This window comes from Callorhinus ursinus, unplaced genomic scaffold (genome assembly GCF_003265705.2).
Source record: "Callorhinus ursinus isolate GAN/ISIS: 27379988/994484 unplaced genomic scaffold, GSC_fseal_2.0 scaffold12, whole genome shotgun sequence".
NCBI lineage: Eukaryota > Metazoa > Chordata > Mammalia > Carnivora > Otariidae > Callorhinus > Callorhinus ursinus.
The window spans coordinates 29,474,223-29,487,428 of NW_027397074.1; the positions used below are offsets into that span (position 1 = coordinate 29,474,223).

Sequence of the window (13,206 nt, forward strand, 5' to 3'; positions counted from 1 at the left end):
CTATTATATTCATGGAGTCACAGAATAGTGGGGCTAGAAGGCACTTAATAGATTACTGAATCCAGATAATCTTACTTAACAGGTGATGAATGCATGGCCTCTGGAATTTAAACAGCTAAATGTCTTGTCACAAAACTAAAAAGAAGTAAGGCTAAGAATAGGATATAGAGTTTTGGCCTCAAAGTAATGTTCTCTTTCCACCCACCAACCTTTACTAATGGACATTTTATGTACTTACATAGTACTTGAGAGCCCATTTTGTTAGCAGCTATTTGACTTGTACAAACTGTGTGTAACTGAATTAACCATTCCATTTCTTCCATTAATAATTCACATTTGCTTTCAGTAACAAATATTAAAGTGAAAATCCCATACCCTATTGCAGTATAATCGTAGAAATTACATAAAATAACATTTCATCTTATATTACATTCAAGCAAAGTAAATCATGCAGTTAGGAAAGATCCTAAATTAAACACAGTGTTCATCTTATATACATTTATGTAACTCATGGTTTAAAATCACTTAAAAATATCTTGTAGAGAAAATATTTGGATTAATAAAGATTAACTTACTTTCTAAAAATGACCAAGCAAATTTTGAAATTTTTGGTCTACAAATCAAACAAGGGCTGGTAGGATTTTTATCTCCTTCAGTGTAGCAGAGTCCATCAATAATGCATACATTTTCCTGATGGAAATTTTAAAAAGAGAAAAACAATTAAGATGTCGTTATAGTTAGTGTTTAGGAAAAAAATGTACATAGAAAGCTAGCACCATATATGTTGGTGATGCCAGTGAGAGCATATTATAAGTCTGCTTTGGTTAGGAAACATTTTTCCATATGTCCTAATCATAAATGTATGTTAGAAAACAGATCATTTCCTTTTTGTGTAAATGCCTGTGGAACTGATCAATATGGAGGGAATAAGAAAATACATACAGCTTTATCTCTGTGTAGAATTATAGCTTATATATAACATCGAACAAAACCTGTCTTTTCTTCTTTTTTGTTTGTTTGTTTTGTTTTGTTTTACTGCTAATTCAGGCTGGAAATACTCTATTAATAAAGACATGAAACAATTTTCCCCCTGCTCATCTTAAAGAAACACATTAGTTTGTAGCTATTTTCCCTTGCTCTAGGAGACCACTATGTCCTCTGAACATGGTGAAACTGAACCAGAACTATGATGTAATTATCCATACTTGACAATGGATATCCTTATACAAAATAGTAGAAAGAGAGGCTGATCCGCAAAGAGATAATGTTAAATGTAGCAATCATTTTCAACCTGTGAAGAAGACCAAATTTTGTTCAGCATATATAAATTTTGCCCAAATCTCTGATGTCACTTAGAACAGGACACAAAAATAAGAACAGAATAGCCCCAACAATATAAAACAATTGTGAATTATAACATTTTTTCAAAGTACTTATTGTAAGACATGTGGAAATGGAATATTTAGGGGAAAGTAAAAATCAAACAACTTTTCAGAAACAGAAACTTCTTATTGATACGATCTAATTGCTAATCTCAAGGGAAGAAAGATTTAAAATTTAAAACAATAATACTTTAAATTTTTATCTACATAAATATTATTTGATATTCTTCTCGGTTTTGAAGAGCCAAGTAATATTAGATCCATGGTATCTATTACGTCAGCCAGCATGTGAGAAAGATCTGTTGATAAACCCAACAGACTGGACCTCGATGAAGAGGGTGTGGCTGTGAGGATTCAGCTCTGGTTGGGCTGTTCCGTAATCCCTTCAGTGGTAGAGATTTGCAAGGATCAATGAACTCAGTTGCCACAAAAAAAAAAAAAAAGGGGCGCCTGGGTGGCTCAGTTGGTTAAGCGACTGCCTTCGACTCAGGTCATGATCCTGGAGTCCCAGGATCGAGTCCCGCGTCAGGCTCCCTGCTCAGCGGGGAGTCTGCTTCTCCCTCTGACCTTCTTCCCTCTCGTGCTCTCTATCTCTCATTCTCTCTCTCTCCCTCTCAAATAAATAAATAAAATCTTTAAAAAAAAGAACCTTTCTTTAAAAAAAAAACAAAAAAAAAACAAACCCCTAAAAACAACAACAAAAACAAAACAAAAAAAACCCTCCTTGTAAAAGTGCTAGCCTTATACATTTTACCAGTTCCATCCAAATGCATGCCCCTAGTTACAAAGAAGATTGGGTAACTGTGGAGAGACATGTTACTGGAAAATCATTATTACTATTTAAACAGGAATATATGTAGGAGTTAAAAATCAATCTGAACCTCCTCTTTGAATTTTTTTTAAGGAATAAACAACCTGCCACTTCAAAACATAAAAAGTAGAAACCTTCTCCTTGCCATTTCAACAAGAGTTATAGGCAATTTTAGTTAACCGTATATAAACTTGAGAAAGGCTTTTCTCTGTTAGTATTTCTGATACGAAGGTGAAAAAACTAATATGCCATTAATATGCCAATAGCATGGGAAATGAAATACCTAGCATGTAAATGTGAAAATAAGTGAAAAAATGCATACCTTTATAGTGCACAAGTCCTTCCCACTGAGACCACAAATTTGACAAGCTCCATCATATATGATCATTATTTTGGGATTACTGAACTTATAACCATCATTAGATACCTATAAGATGTAGTTTTATAATAAGATAATTTATTCTAAATGTAGCTTCATAAATTCATTATGAAATTTTAATATATAAATATTTACTTTGTTTATAAATATGAGAATATCTTTTCTTTTTTACCTTTAATTGCCACTTTGCAATTGGTTTCTCCCCCATCAAATTCATGGTATCAGACTGTTGAACATCAGGGGGCAGCTGACAATCAATAGTTTTGCTATTTTCAAAAACAGGATGCATGTAGACAGCTTTTCCAAGGACCCATTTACTGTTATTATACTAAAGGCATAATGAGAAGGCAATTAACTTCTGTTTAATTATGGAAATTCCTTGCTAGTAAATTACGTATAATCAAAATATAAATTTTAAAATGCATGCCTGGCATATGGAATATATAATGAAGTAATAAAAATGACATAAACATTGACTTTTATCCAGAATAATGAAAAGCATAGACACTTTAATTTGATGTAAACTGCTTCTAATGCCTCATGCATTCCTTGTGGGTTCAAATCAAAAAAGTTACCAATTATTTGTCATATATAATGAATCACTACGTAATGAGTTTTATAGCAAGAGGAAACACATTTGACTATGTAGTTGACACACAGTGGATTGATTTCCTGCCCAGAAACTCATTTCTCCTGCAAAAGCTCCTAACCTTCTACTTCAACTTAAAATTGCTCTTTCTCTGGTTCCCAGAACCCTCTCATGTTCTCATATGATCCATCTTCCTGATACAGGTAACTGCTCCGGGGGTGGATCTAAGCTGAGCCAATGCTTTGATTACTTGGACTATTTTAACTTTGTACCAGAGAGTACTTTGGGCCAGTCGGCTTCTGGAGGCTTGAGGTGAAAGACATGAAGTTATGGAGCTGTGGGTGGCTATGTTTTTTACTATGTGGAGAAAGCGAGTATCTAGTAAAAAGGAAAAATGAAGCCCACAGAGAAAAAAAGAACTGAGACAGATAAACACACACACATACAAACGCAGACATACTGAGTTTTCATGTGTTCAAATCCCAAGTTCAAGTTATTCCTGAGAATACAGCAATTACATTCTAATCCTGATTCTGTGAAAAACGTACTGTCCCCATAGTAAATACCATTTTTCTCAAGGTAGTTCAAATGAATTTATGTAACTTAAAACTTAATTCTAACCAGTTTACTCTATTAAATAACTCAGTGGCACATCATACTTAACCTACACTTAAAGGATTATTTTTCAGTATTAAAATGCATTGATGTCTAAAGAGGAAAAGCCACAATAATTCTCTGGGTACTGGTAACTACATAGAAAACTAAAAGGATGTATTTTATTAACAATATTTTGATTTACATTTTTTTCAAAATTTATGACTGTAGAATGCTTTCAGCTGCTCAGAAATGGGCAAGGAGAATGCTGATGCTTCCATACTGAGGGTCAGTAGGAGACGGAAAAGAAGGCAAGAACATGCTCATCTGTGGCCAGCAGAAACTATCTTGTTAAGATTTGATGACTGAAGAGTAGGCCACAGTAGAAATCTCCACGTTTAAGGGGATGTGTACAGTCTGGCCCAACAGATAGGTCAGTTCAGTGGTCCCCCTCTAGTGGATGGGGTCTTGACAACGATGTCTCGGGGTAGTCATGGTATGGACACTTAGATGGATACAGGGCTTTGTGTATTGAAATGAGACTCCAGCCAATGACTGGAAATACAGAAATCATTTCCACCCATGTCTGGAGAAAGCCTACCCCAAATAAGAAATAAACAGAGTTCTGTTTATTTTCCATTCATCAGTATTTTGTATCTATATGTGCTGAGGACTTTCTGATGAAAAAAGATCACAGAGGGAAAGACAGACAAAATAATTTTAAGACTGCTGTAACCAAGATTCAAATAAAGCTTAATGAGAGAGAGAGAAGCGACTGATTGTAGCACAGTCAAGGGAGGTTTCTCTTCCTGAAAGTAGAAGAGGAGACTGCCATTTGGACACTGGGAGCAGAGATGGAGAGAGTGCTATTCAGCCTTGGCTGGAGGGAATAGGCAGTGAAAGGCAGGGATGCATGAGACAGCATGAGATTTTAGTAGAGCATATGCAGGAGGTTCAAGTTTGCAAAAATGGACAAGAGCTGGATCACAAAGGGCCATTCATTTCTAGGATAGCTACTTGGGTTTAATCCTGTAAGTATTCAAAAACTGGATTCTGTAAAGTCCTGGCTGCTTTTCTAGGGGGGAGGGAGTGAAAGAAAGGCCTGGGTGCTTGCGTCTCCAGATAAAAACTTGTTTAAAATGACTGCTGCAAAAGTAGAAAAGAACATCTATAATATGCTACCTTTCAGGCAAAAAGAAGGGATTTATCTGTTCCTTTGTGCAAAAGAAATGCAGTAAGGATAAGCCAGAAAATAATGAGAGTGGATACCTTCAAGGGACAGACGGAAATGGGATGGAAAAAAAGGGTAACGGACAGAGTGGTAGAGATGGTAAGACAGTGACAGTTCTCTGTGTGTACTTCTTGTCCGGCGCAAACTCTCAGAACCACGATAATATTGTGTATGCCTGCCAAATAAGTAAACAACTAAAATCAACCAGAGTGTGGAGGAAATTCAAAGTGGAAAACAAAGATTTAAAAGTGAACCAAACTGTATTACAAATAATATCCTGAACAGGGTGCTACAGAAAACAGCTAATCTAAATAAATTTGGTTTGGTCTCATGAACCTAGATGTTTCTTTCTGTAGTTCCACACGGTGTGTTAGAGAATTTCGTAGTGTGCTCTTTATCAGATGTTTAGAAAAAGAAAGTAGTACGAGAATAAATATCACAGCAAATAATATATCTGAAAGTAAGTACAAAGTGTACTTTCTCAAATCTCTTGGCAAATCACTTAATGGTAGTGTGATGTCATATGATTTATTCTGCCACCAACAATATAATGTCTACTCTCTTAAGTAATACTGAAGTGAATAAAATTATACATATATTCCATTTTCTATTGTGTGTCTTATTATTTCATTGGGATTAAAATATTTCATGGTTACTTAGAAAAGCTCTACTCAAAAAATCTAGAAATAAGCATACTTTTCTAGTACAATGATTTGATAAAGACAGATACAAAAATCATTTCCTGGGGCGCCTGGGTGGCTCAGTCGGTTGGGCGTCTGCCTTCAGCTCAGGTCCTGATCCCAGGGTCCTGGGATCGAGCCCCGCATCGGGCTCCCTGCTCCGCGGGGAGCCCGCTTCTCCCTCTCCCACTCCCCCTGCTTGTGTGCCCTCTCTCGTTGTGTCTCTCTCTGTCAAATAAATAAATAAAATCTTTATTAAAAAAAAGTTATTTCCTCCTTAAATTTTCAATCTCAGGATCACATTTGGCTTTAACAATTTAGAGAAAAAATAAAAAGAATGCTAAAATGTCATTTACTGTTTTAAGTTTTAGCTTATCCAAAGGTACTTTCAAAGAATTGTCCTTAAAATAAAAATCCACTTGAATAAAGAAAAGGAAGACCATATAAATAATCATCAAAATAGGTATAATTTGATATGCCAGTGTTCAAACTGAGTGATCTTGTCTGTTGTTTGTGGCCTGAAGAAAGAAAAATACTATTTTCTTTTTTGAAATCCATAGTAAGGGAAATATAAAGCATACGTGCAACTAATCTTCAACTTTTTGTTTTGTAAAGGGAATTGTTCATATCCCCGTACCCCATAAGTCATACAGACTGTCTTGGATAAAAATGATCTCCATTCTCTGTAGTTTTACATTTCAATAAATACAGAAGCCTGCATATCAAGCTTAACATTATTTTAATTTTTTCCTATGACTGGAATAGTGAACCAATACTACCATAAAAATCATATAAAATAGTTTAATCGAATTAAGAAATAAGGAAGAAGCTTTAAGGTTAAGCAACTTAACCATCTTCCTATTGAGCTCTCTGTGGATATGACATCCTTTGGGATTATGTTACTAACTGATAGACCAAATAAATCCAAGATAAAAGTAATCTGAATAACTCACAAACTTAATTGTTTTTCAACACTAAAATTAACATACCTGCAGTTTAGTAACTTCACATTTAACTGAAGGTGATTCTTTGAAGTCTTGACCAAACACTCTCACTGTCATACAATTATATTTTCGAATATTACAGAATCCAGCATTCTCAAGTTCTATAATTTCAGGAACCTTGTCTTTGGAAAGAATGATAAAACAAAATGGACAAATTTTCTTTAATTCCAGAAAAATAAACTAATTATTTTCAAGGTCTAAATTAAAAGCATACGGAAAATAATATTTTGAAGTCTACTCCAAATAGTAGTGAATTAACTAAACTATTAAATATATATATATTTTAAAGATTTTCTTGATTTATTTGACAGAGAGAGAGAGAGAGAGTACAAGCAGTGGGGGGGAGCAGCAGAGGGAGAGGGAGAAGCAGGCTCCCCACTGAGCAGGGAGCCCTGCTTGGGACTTGATCCCAGGACCCTGGGATCATGACCTGAGCCGAAGACAGATGCTTAACTGACTGAGCCACTCACATACCCCCAAACTATTAAATATTAAGAGAAATCTGGTGTTAAGTGTGACCCACCATCAAACCAATAAAAATAGCATTAAAGATACTACCAGTACCTAAATATACAGGTTTAATTAATGTTTTAATAATGTTTAATACCAATTATTTACAAGTATTGAGAAATTACTACTATAATGGCCTGTGTTTTGTTCTTGCCATTTTGGTTTGTGCCACAGAAATGGGTTATAGCAAAAATATTTTTGTAATAAAATAGTGTAATTAGCAATGTGATGTATTAAAATTTTTTAAAAATTTTAAACAGTAAAAAAAAAGAGTTATCAAAACTTCATGAAACTGTTATTAATGTTTTTATGTGCTATTGCTATCCTACATGCCACCACAATCTTAGGTGTACTTTCAATCATTGGAGAAAAAAATTCTCCTAGCAGTCAGAGTTAACTGATCTTCATATAGTCATATCTCTGATTCTGGTCTTGGTAACATAACACATTATCTGTATCAGCAAGATCTGGCTGTCAAAATAGACAAATGCAGCATATAAAAGTAATTGAGTCCTCTAAGTATTGGCAAAATCTAAGTGAATATAACTTTACTAGCAGTGGAATATAAGATCATAAATTGTGTACTCAGAACTCTAAAAATGTTTGTGAAAATTAAAAATATATATTTGTTAGGGCGCCTGGGTGGCTCAGTTGGTTAAGCGACTGCCTTCGGCTCAGGTCATGATCCTGGAGTCCTGGGATCGAGTCCCACATCGGGCTCCCTGCTCAGCAGGGAGTCTGCTTCTCCCTCTGACCCTCTTCCCTCTCGTGCTTTCTATCTCTCTCTCTCTCTCAAATAAATAAATAAAATCTTTAAAAAATATATATATATATATTTGTTAGTTTACTCTTTCATATTCAACGAATGTTTACTGAGCAGTTTCTATTTTTCTCGTGTTATTCTAGGTACTGGGGATATATGAACAGAATAAAGTTCCTGCCTTCATATAACTTACATTCTAATACAGGAGGACAAAAAATAAACAAGTGAAAAATAAATATAAAGTGTATCGCATAAATGTTTTCAAGACTATGGAGAAAACATATATATTAACTATATGAAGGGGCATAAAGACTATGGGGTTGTGTGAAGAAAACTACTTTATTCTGAATGACCATGGAAGACGTCTCTGATAATATGACATTTGAAGAGAGAAGAGAAGGAAGTCTATCATGAAGATATGTGTTGAAAGAACACTCCGGTGGGAGGGAAAGTAAATGCAAAGGTTTGGCCTCTTTGAGAAACAGCAAAGTAGCCACTTAAGAACACTGGGGGCAGTGACCTGTGGAGAGAATGATAAATGAAATTCAGTGAGACAGGAGGGTCCGATTGCATAGGGTCTTCTAGGCCGTGGTAGGGAATGTAGATTTTACTTTGGAAGAAGAGGGGGGAATCATTAGAGGGATTTAAGCAGGAGTACTATGATATCACTATCATTTCAAAGGGATCACTTTAGCTGCTGCATGGAGAATAAACTTTGAGAGAATCTATAATAATCCAGGTGAGAGATAATGGTGGTGTGGCCTAAATTGTAGCAGGGAAAGAGGTGAAAGTCACTGAAGCTACAGCTGAATTTGCTACTAATGGATTAAGCCTGAGACATGAAAAAAAGAGGAAAAGTCAAAATGACTACAAGTTTTTAACATGAAAAGTTAGAGGAGTGAAGTTTGCATTTACTGAGATGGCAAAGTCTGCAGATGGAAAAGGGCGGGATGGTGAGGGTAGAAGGAAAATCAGGAGTTACTGGTTTAATGGCTAATGAAATGAAATTGATTTTTTTAAAAAGATTTTGTTTATTTATTTGAGAGAGAGAACAAGAGCAGGGGAGTGGGCAGAGGGAGTGGGAGAAGCAGGCTCCTTGCTGATCACGGAGCCCCATGCGGGACTGGATACCACAACCCTGAGATCATGACCTGAGCTGAAGGCAGATGCTTAACCGAATGAATGAGCTGCCTAGGTGACCCTCAAATTGATTTTTAAAAATTTCTTTCTCTTATATATTGAGATATAATATTTTGCACTATGTAGGTGAAATAGAGAAAAAAATAAGCAAATTGGTAAAATTAGCAGAATATTAGAAACACAGTATCCAAAAAATACTAAATTTGAGTTCTAGAAAAAACAATTATTCTCTACAACTGGAGGGACAAGCTGCATGCAAAGACCCTGAGGTCAAGAGAACTTGGCATTACAAAAACCAGAGTGGGGAGAGTGAAATGAGTGAGGGTTTTAGTTGTAGGGGACGAGTTTGAAGAGATACTGCACGCCTTATAGGCTTATGTTGTGCCTTACAGACTATTATAGGTACCGCAGCTTTTACTCTGAGTAAGATGAGATGCTTTGGAAGAATTATTACTGTATCGATTAATTAATTTGGGTTCTTTTCCCTATGTAATCTGAATAAACCCTGTTAAGATACTGAAGGTAAAAAAGAACAGAGAATTTCCATAATCCAATAGCATACGCAGTATCAAAGCTGGAGACTACTCGCTCACCGTGTGAATCACTGCAGTCATAGGAACTGAAGCCCGGGGAGCATGCGCATCCCCATTCCATACACTGCCCATTGCCGCTGCATAAATTGGGGCATTTGAGGACCGAGAGAATGTCTTCAATTGACTTGCCGTATTCTTCTGTGTTATATTTCCCCTCTTCCAAAATTCTCTTTTCACATTCATTTTCTAAAAGAGCCACACCGGCTTCTGCCCAGCTAAGATCATCTTTTAGGAGAACATCTTTAACACACATATCTATAGCACTCTCTAGACTCTTGCCCAGAAAGGCAAGACAGTGTCTTCCAATGCTCGAGTTGGCAAGAGCCTGCTGGCACAGCGCCAAAGTGCCGTGTTCAGTGAGACCAGAGGCTGTGGGCCACGTAGGGACAAACTCCTGGTGGACATCCTCAGTATGGTCCTCAGGGAAGAAATAAGTAAATTCTTCTAGGTCACTTTGGCTGAGACTTTGGAAAGCAAACACAGGAAGAGACTCATAAGAGTTTTGCCGTTTCCATCTGTTTTGTGGATCCCGCCTCATCTGCTGGCTGTGGCTACCCTGGTCCCGTGTATGTCTCCCATTGTCCAAAGTTTTCGGTGCCTCTTGTTTTTCATTTCCAGGATGTTTTTGTAAATCTAATTCCAGTTTGGTTAGGTTCACATGCTTTTTTTCTTGAGGAAGGAAATTCAAATTATTTTCTTCTCCAGATGTATACTCACCTATCCCTCTGATAAGAGCTTCTGAATTAATATACTCAGAGGTGACATCTAGTTCTGGTATCAAGAAAGAGAATTTGACATGTTTGAGATCTTTGCAATCTGAAACAATCTCTTGTTGAGAAGTACTGTCCAGATGATCAGAAGGATATAATGAATTAGTGTCCAACGAGCAGCTGCAATAGGATAGTTTTCCAGGTGACGGTGGAGAAATTGGCATTGTGTCAAACATGCTTTTCCCTGGCAAAATCCTTCCAGGTGAAAAACAGAAAATGGTAAATTGCACAAGAACATTTTTTTCTCTGTCATGTGTTGCAAAAAAAGCTGAGTATTGTGTCACCACTCAATACAATAACAAATGAAAAGCGTTCTTACCTCCATTCATTAATAAAAGCCACACAATTATCAAAAGTTAGATCAATTTTTATCCCATATTTATTATGGAAATCATTTTCTGGGTTTTCATCAAAGGTGCCACAAAGTCCCAAAGTGTTTCTGTAGTCTAGGCTAGGGGCTCTGATTGTTAAACTCATGCCCCATTCACTAAGATCAGCACGGATAAATGCTCCAGAAGAAAACCAGATCTGAAATACAGAAATAAAAGATGCTTAAACAATATTCTATATGGATTAAGAAAAAAACTATTATTTGAGAAGAAACAAATTCCTTTATTTCTTCAATATAGAGAACAGAATACTGATTTTCTTCAGACTATAATCTTCCTTTTAATGCTGTGTCAAACCAAGGGCTTTTGCACTTTGCTGACTTGAAATCTGATCTCCATATTGATTCTTTTAATGCAAAATACTGTTCAAGCCCCTTTCTTTTTAAACTAAGGTGAGGTATTTTATACAATCAAACAGCTATATATGTTGAAGATTATGTCTACCAAGTAATGTCTCTGATAATATGGAACTAGACTGCCAAGTAATTAATTTACACAGATAAATATAGTTCCAGAGGAATACATATTCCTTTGGCTAATCACCATTCTCATCTTCACGGTTGGCAAATAGAATCAGAAGCCAAATTATAACCAGGGCATACCTGGGGAGTTGGAATGAGAGCAAGGGGTTTGTTGAATTATCTTAATAGCCTGTATCATCTGTGATGCTCCTCACAGCCTATGGCTGCTCCCAGATCAGGGACCTGAATGTTGAGAAACTCTCCTAAAAAATCACTGAAGATACACCACCTATGTTCGTTCCTCTGACTCTTTCCCCTTCAATTTTTTAAATTTAAAAATGGCACTTTTTTCTCTTTATAAAAAAGGTAAGTGCTTATTCCTGAAAATTATTTTAAAAGCAAACAAACCTTACATTACTATTCAATCTGAGCTAGTTAATATTAAGATTTTGGTGCAGATTCTTCTGAAACTGTTCCTTTATGTCATTAATATCTTTGCCTGTCAATAAATATAATCGACTCCAAAATTTTCGTGACTAGAAAGTGTTCTATTATGTGACAACCCTCTACTTAGGGTTTTGGTTAAACTAAAAGATTCATCATTGATTAATTATAACTTTTCCATCTTAAAAGGAGAGATGCAATGACTCTGCATATACTTATTATGGTAAATTTTCAGAAGTAAAATTTCTTGAAAAATGACATGGGTAGGTTGTGTGCATGCATAATAATATATATGTCCTTTGGAAAGACTATAGCTACTATTTCTATTCTTGCCAATATTGTATGAGATGTTTGATCCACATTTCTTTGATTACTAATGAGGTTATGGTTTTCATATTTTTGTTGGTTATTTATACTTTTGGATATATATATATCAGTTTTCTTTTATGAATTGCCTGTGTATATTATTTGCTGATTTTAACTGGAGTGCTGATCATTAGTGATGTATAAGAGTGTTTTTTGGGGCACCTGGCTGGCTCAGTCAGTAGCACCATGAGCCTCTTGATCTTGGGGTTATGAGTTCAAGACCCACGTTGGGTGTAGAGTTTCTTGAAAAAAAAAAAAGATGGGAAGATAGAAAAATATTTTTTAAAAGGAGTGTTTTCTATATTAACTGTATGTTTTATATGTATGTAGAAAATATTTTCTCAATATTTCATTTGCATTTTGGTTTTTGAGGATGGAACTCAAATATATAACATTATGTTTAAAAATTCTTGTTCACCTCAATGTTATAAAAATATTCACCTATATTTTCTACTACTTTCATTTAAATTTGAATCTTATTCACCTGGAATTTACTTTTTTGGCAGATGAAAGGGAGATGACATTATAATATAAATAGTTAGCTTACACACATGAACTATTGGTTTAAAATACTAATGATCTCTAATCTCATCCATGTATCTACCAGGCTATTCCTGAGGCAGAACCCCCTGTGCTCATTTCAAAAACTGGCTAACTACTCCTGAATACTTATTCTTAATTATATATTTCATCTCTGTGTAACATACCATTTATTAGGCACTGTCAAAAATAATTTGTAGGAATAACCCACCAAGTTACCATACTGAAATCTTAAAATAAGGCTGCTTAGATTTGACAAAGTCTCAACTATGCTGTGTCTATTTGTGTGTGCTAAGATCAGTGTTAATCAAGACGCTATTTGGGGGGAAAAACTAATGTTAAAAAAATGATAGTTCTTATGATACATGTCTTTCTCTGATTAACTTATTTCACTTAGCATAACACCCTCCAGTTCCATCCACGTCGTTGCAAATGGCAAGATCTCATTCCTTTTGATGGCTGCATAATATTCCATTGTGTATATATACCACTTCTTCTTTATCCATTCATCTGTCGATGGACATCTTGGCTATTTCCACAGTTTGGCTACTGTGGACATT

General features: G+C 35.5%; 1 protein-coding gene across 1 annotated transcript in view; it reads right to left on the bottom strand.

Moving 5' to 3' along the window:
• Positions 1 to 13,206, bottom strand: part of VWDE (von Willebrand factor D and EGF domains) — a 65,373-nt gene that overhangs the window by 24,173 nt on the left and 27,994 nt on the right. The window contains exons 12-17 of the mRNA XM_073899398.1: positions 10,766 to 10,974; positions 9,677 to 10,641; positions 6,656 to 6,792; positions 2,745 to 2,900; positions 2,516 to 2,620; positions 576 to 690 (exon numbers count right to left, since the gene is read on the bottom strand). Of these exons, the coding sequence (XP_073755499.1) occupies positions 576 to 690; positions 2,516 to 2,620; positions 2,745 to 2,900; positions 6,656 to 6,792; positions 9,677 to 10,641; positions 10,766 to 10,974 (1,687 nt within the window). The remainder of the gene's footprint in view (positions 1 to 575; positions 691 to 2,515; positions 2,621 to 2,744; positions 2,901 to 6,655; positions 6,793 to 9,676; positions 10,642 to 10,765; positions 10,975 to 13,206) is intronic.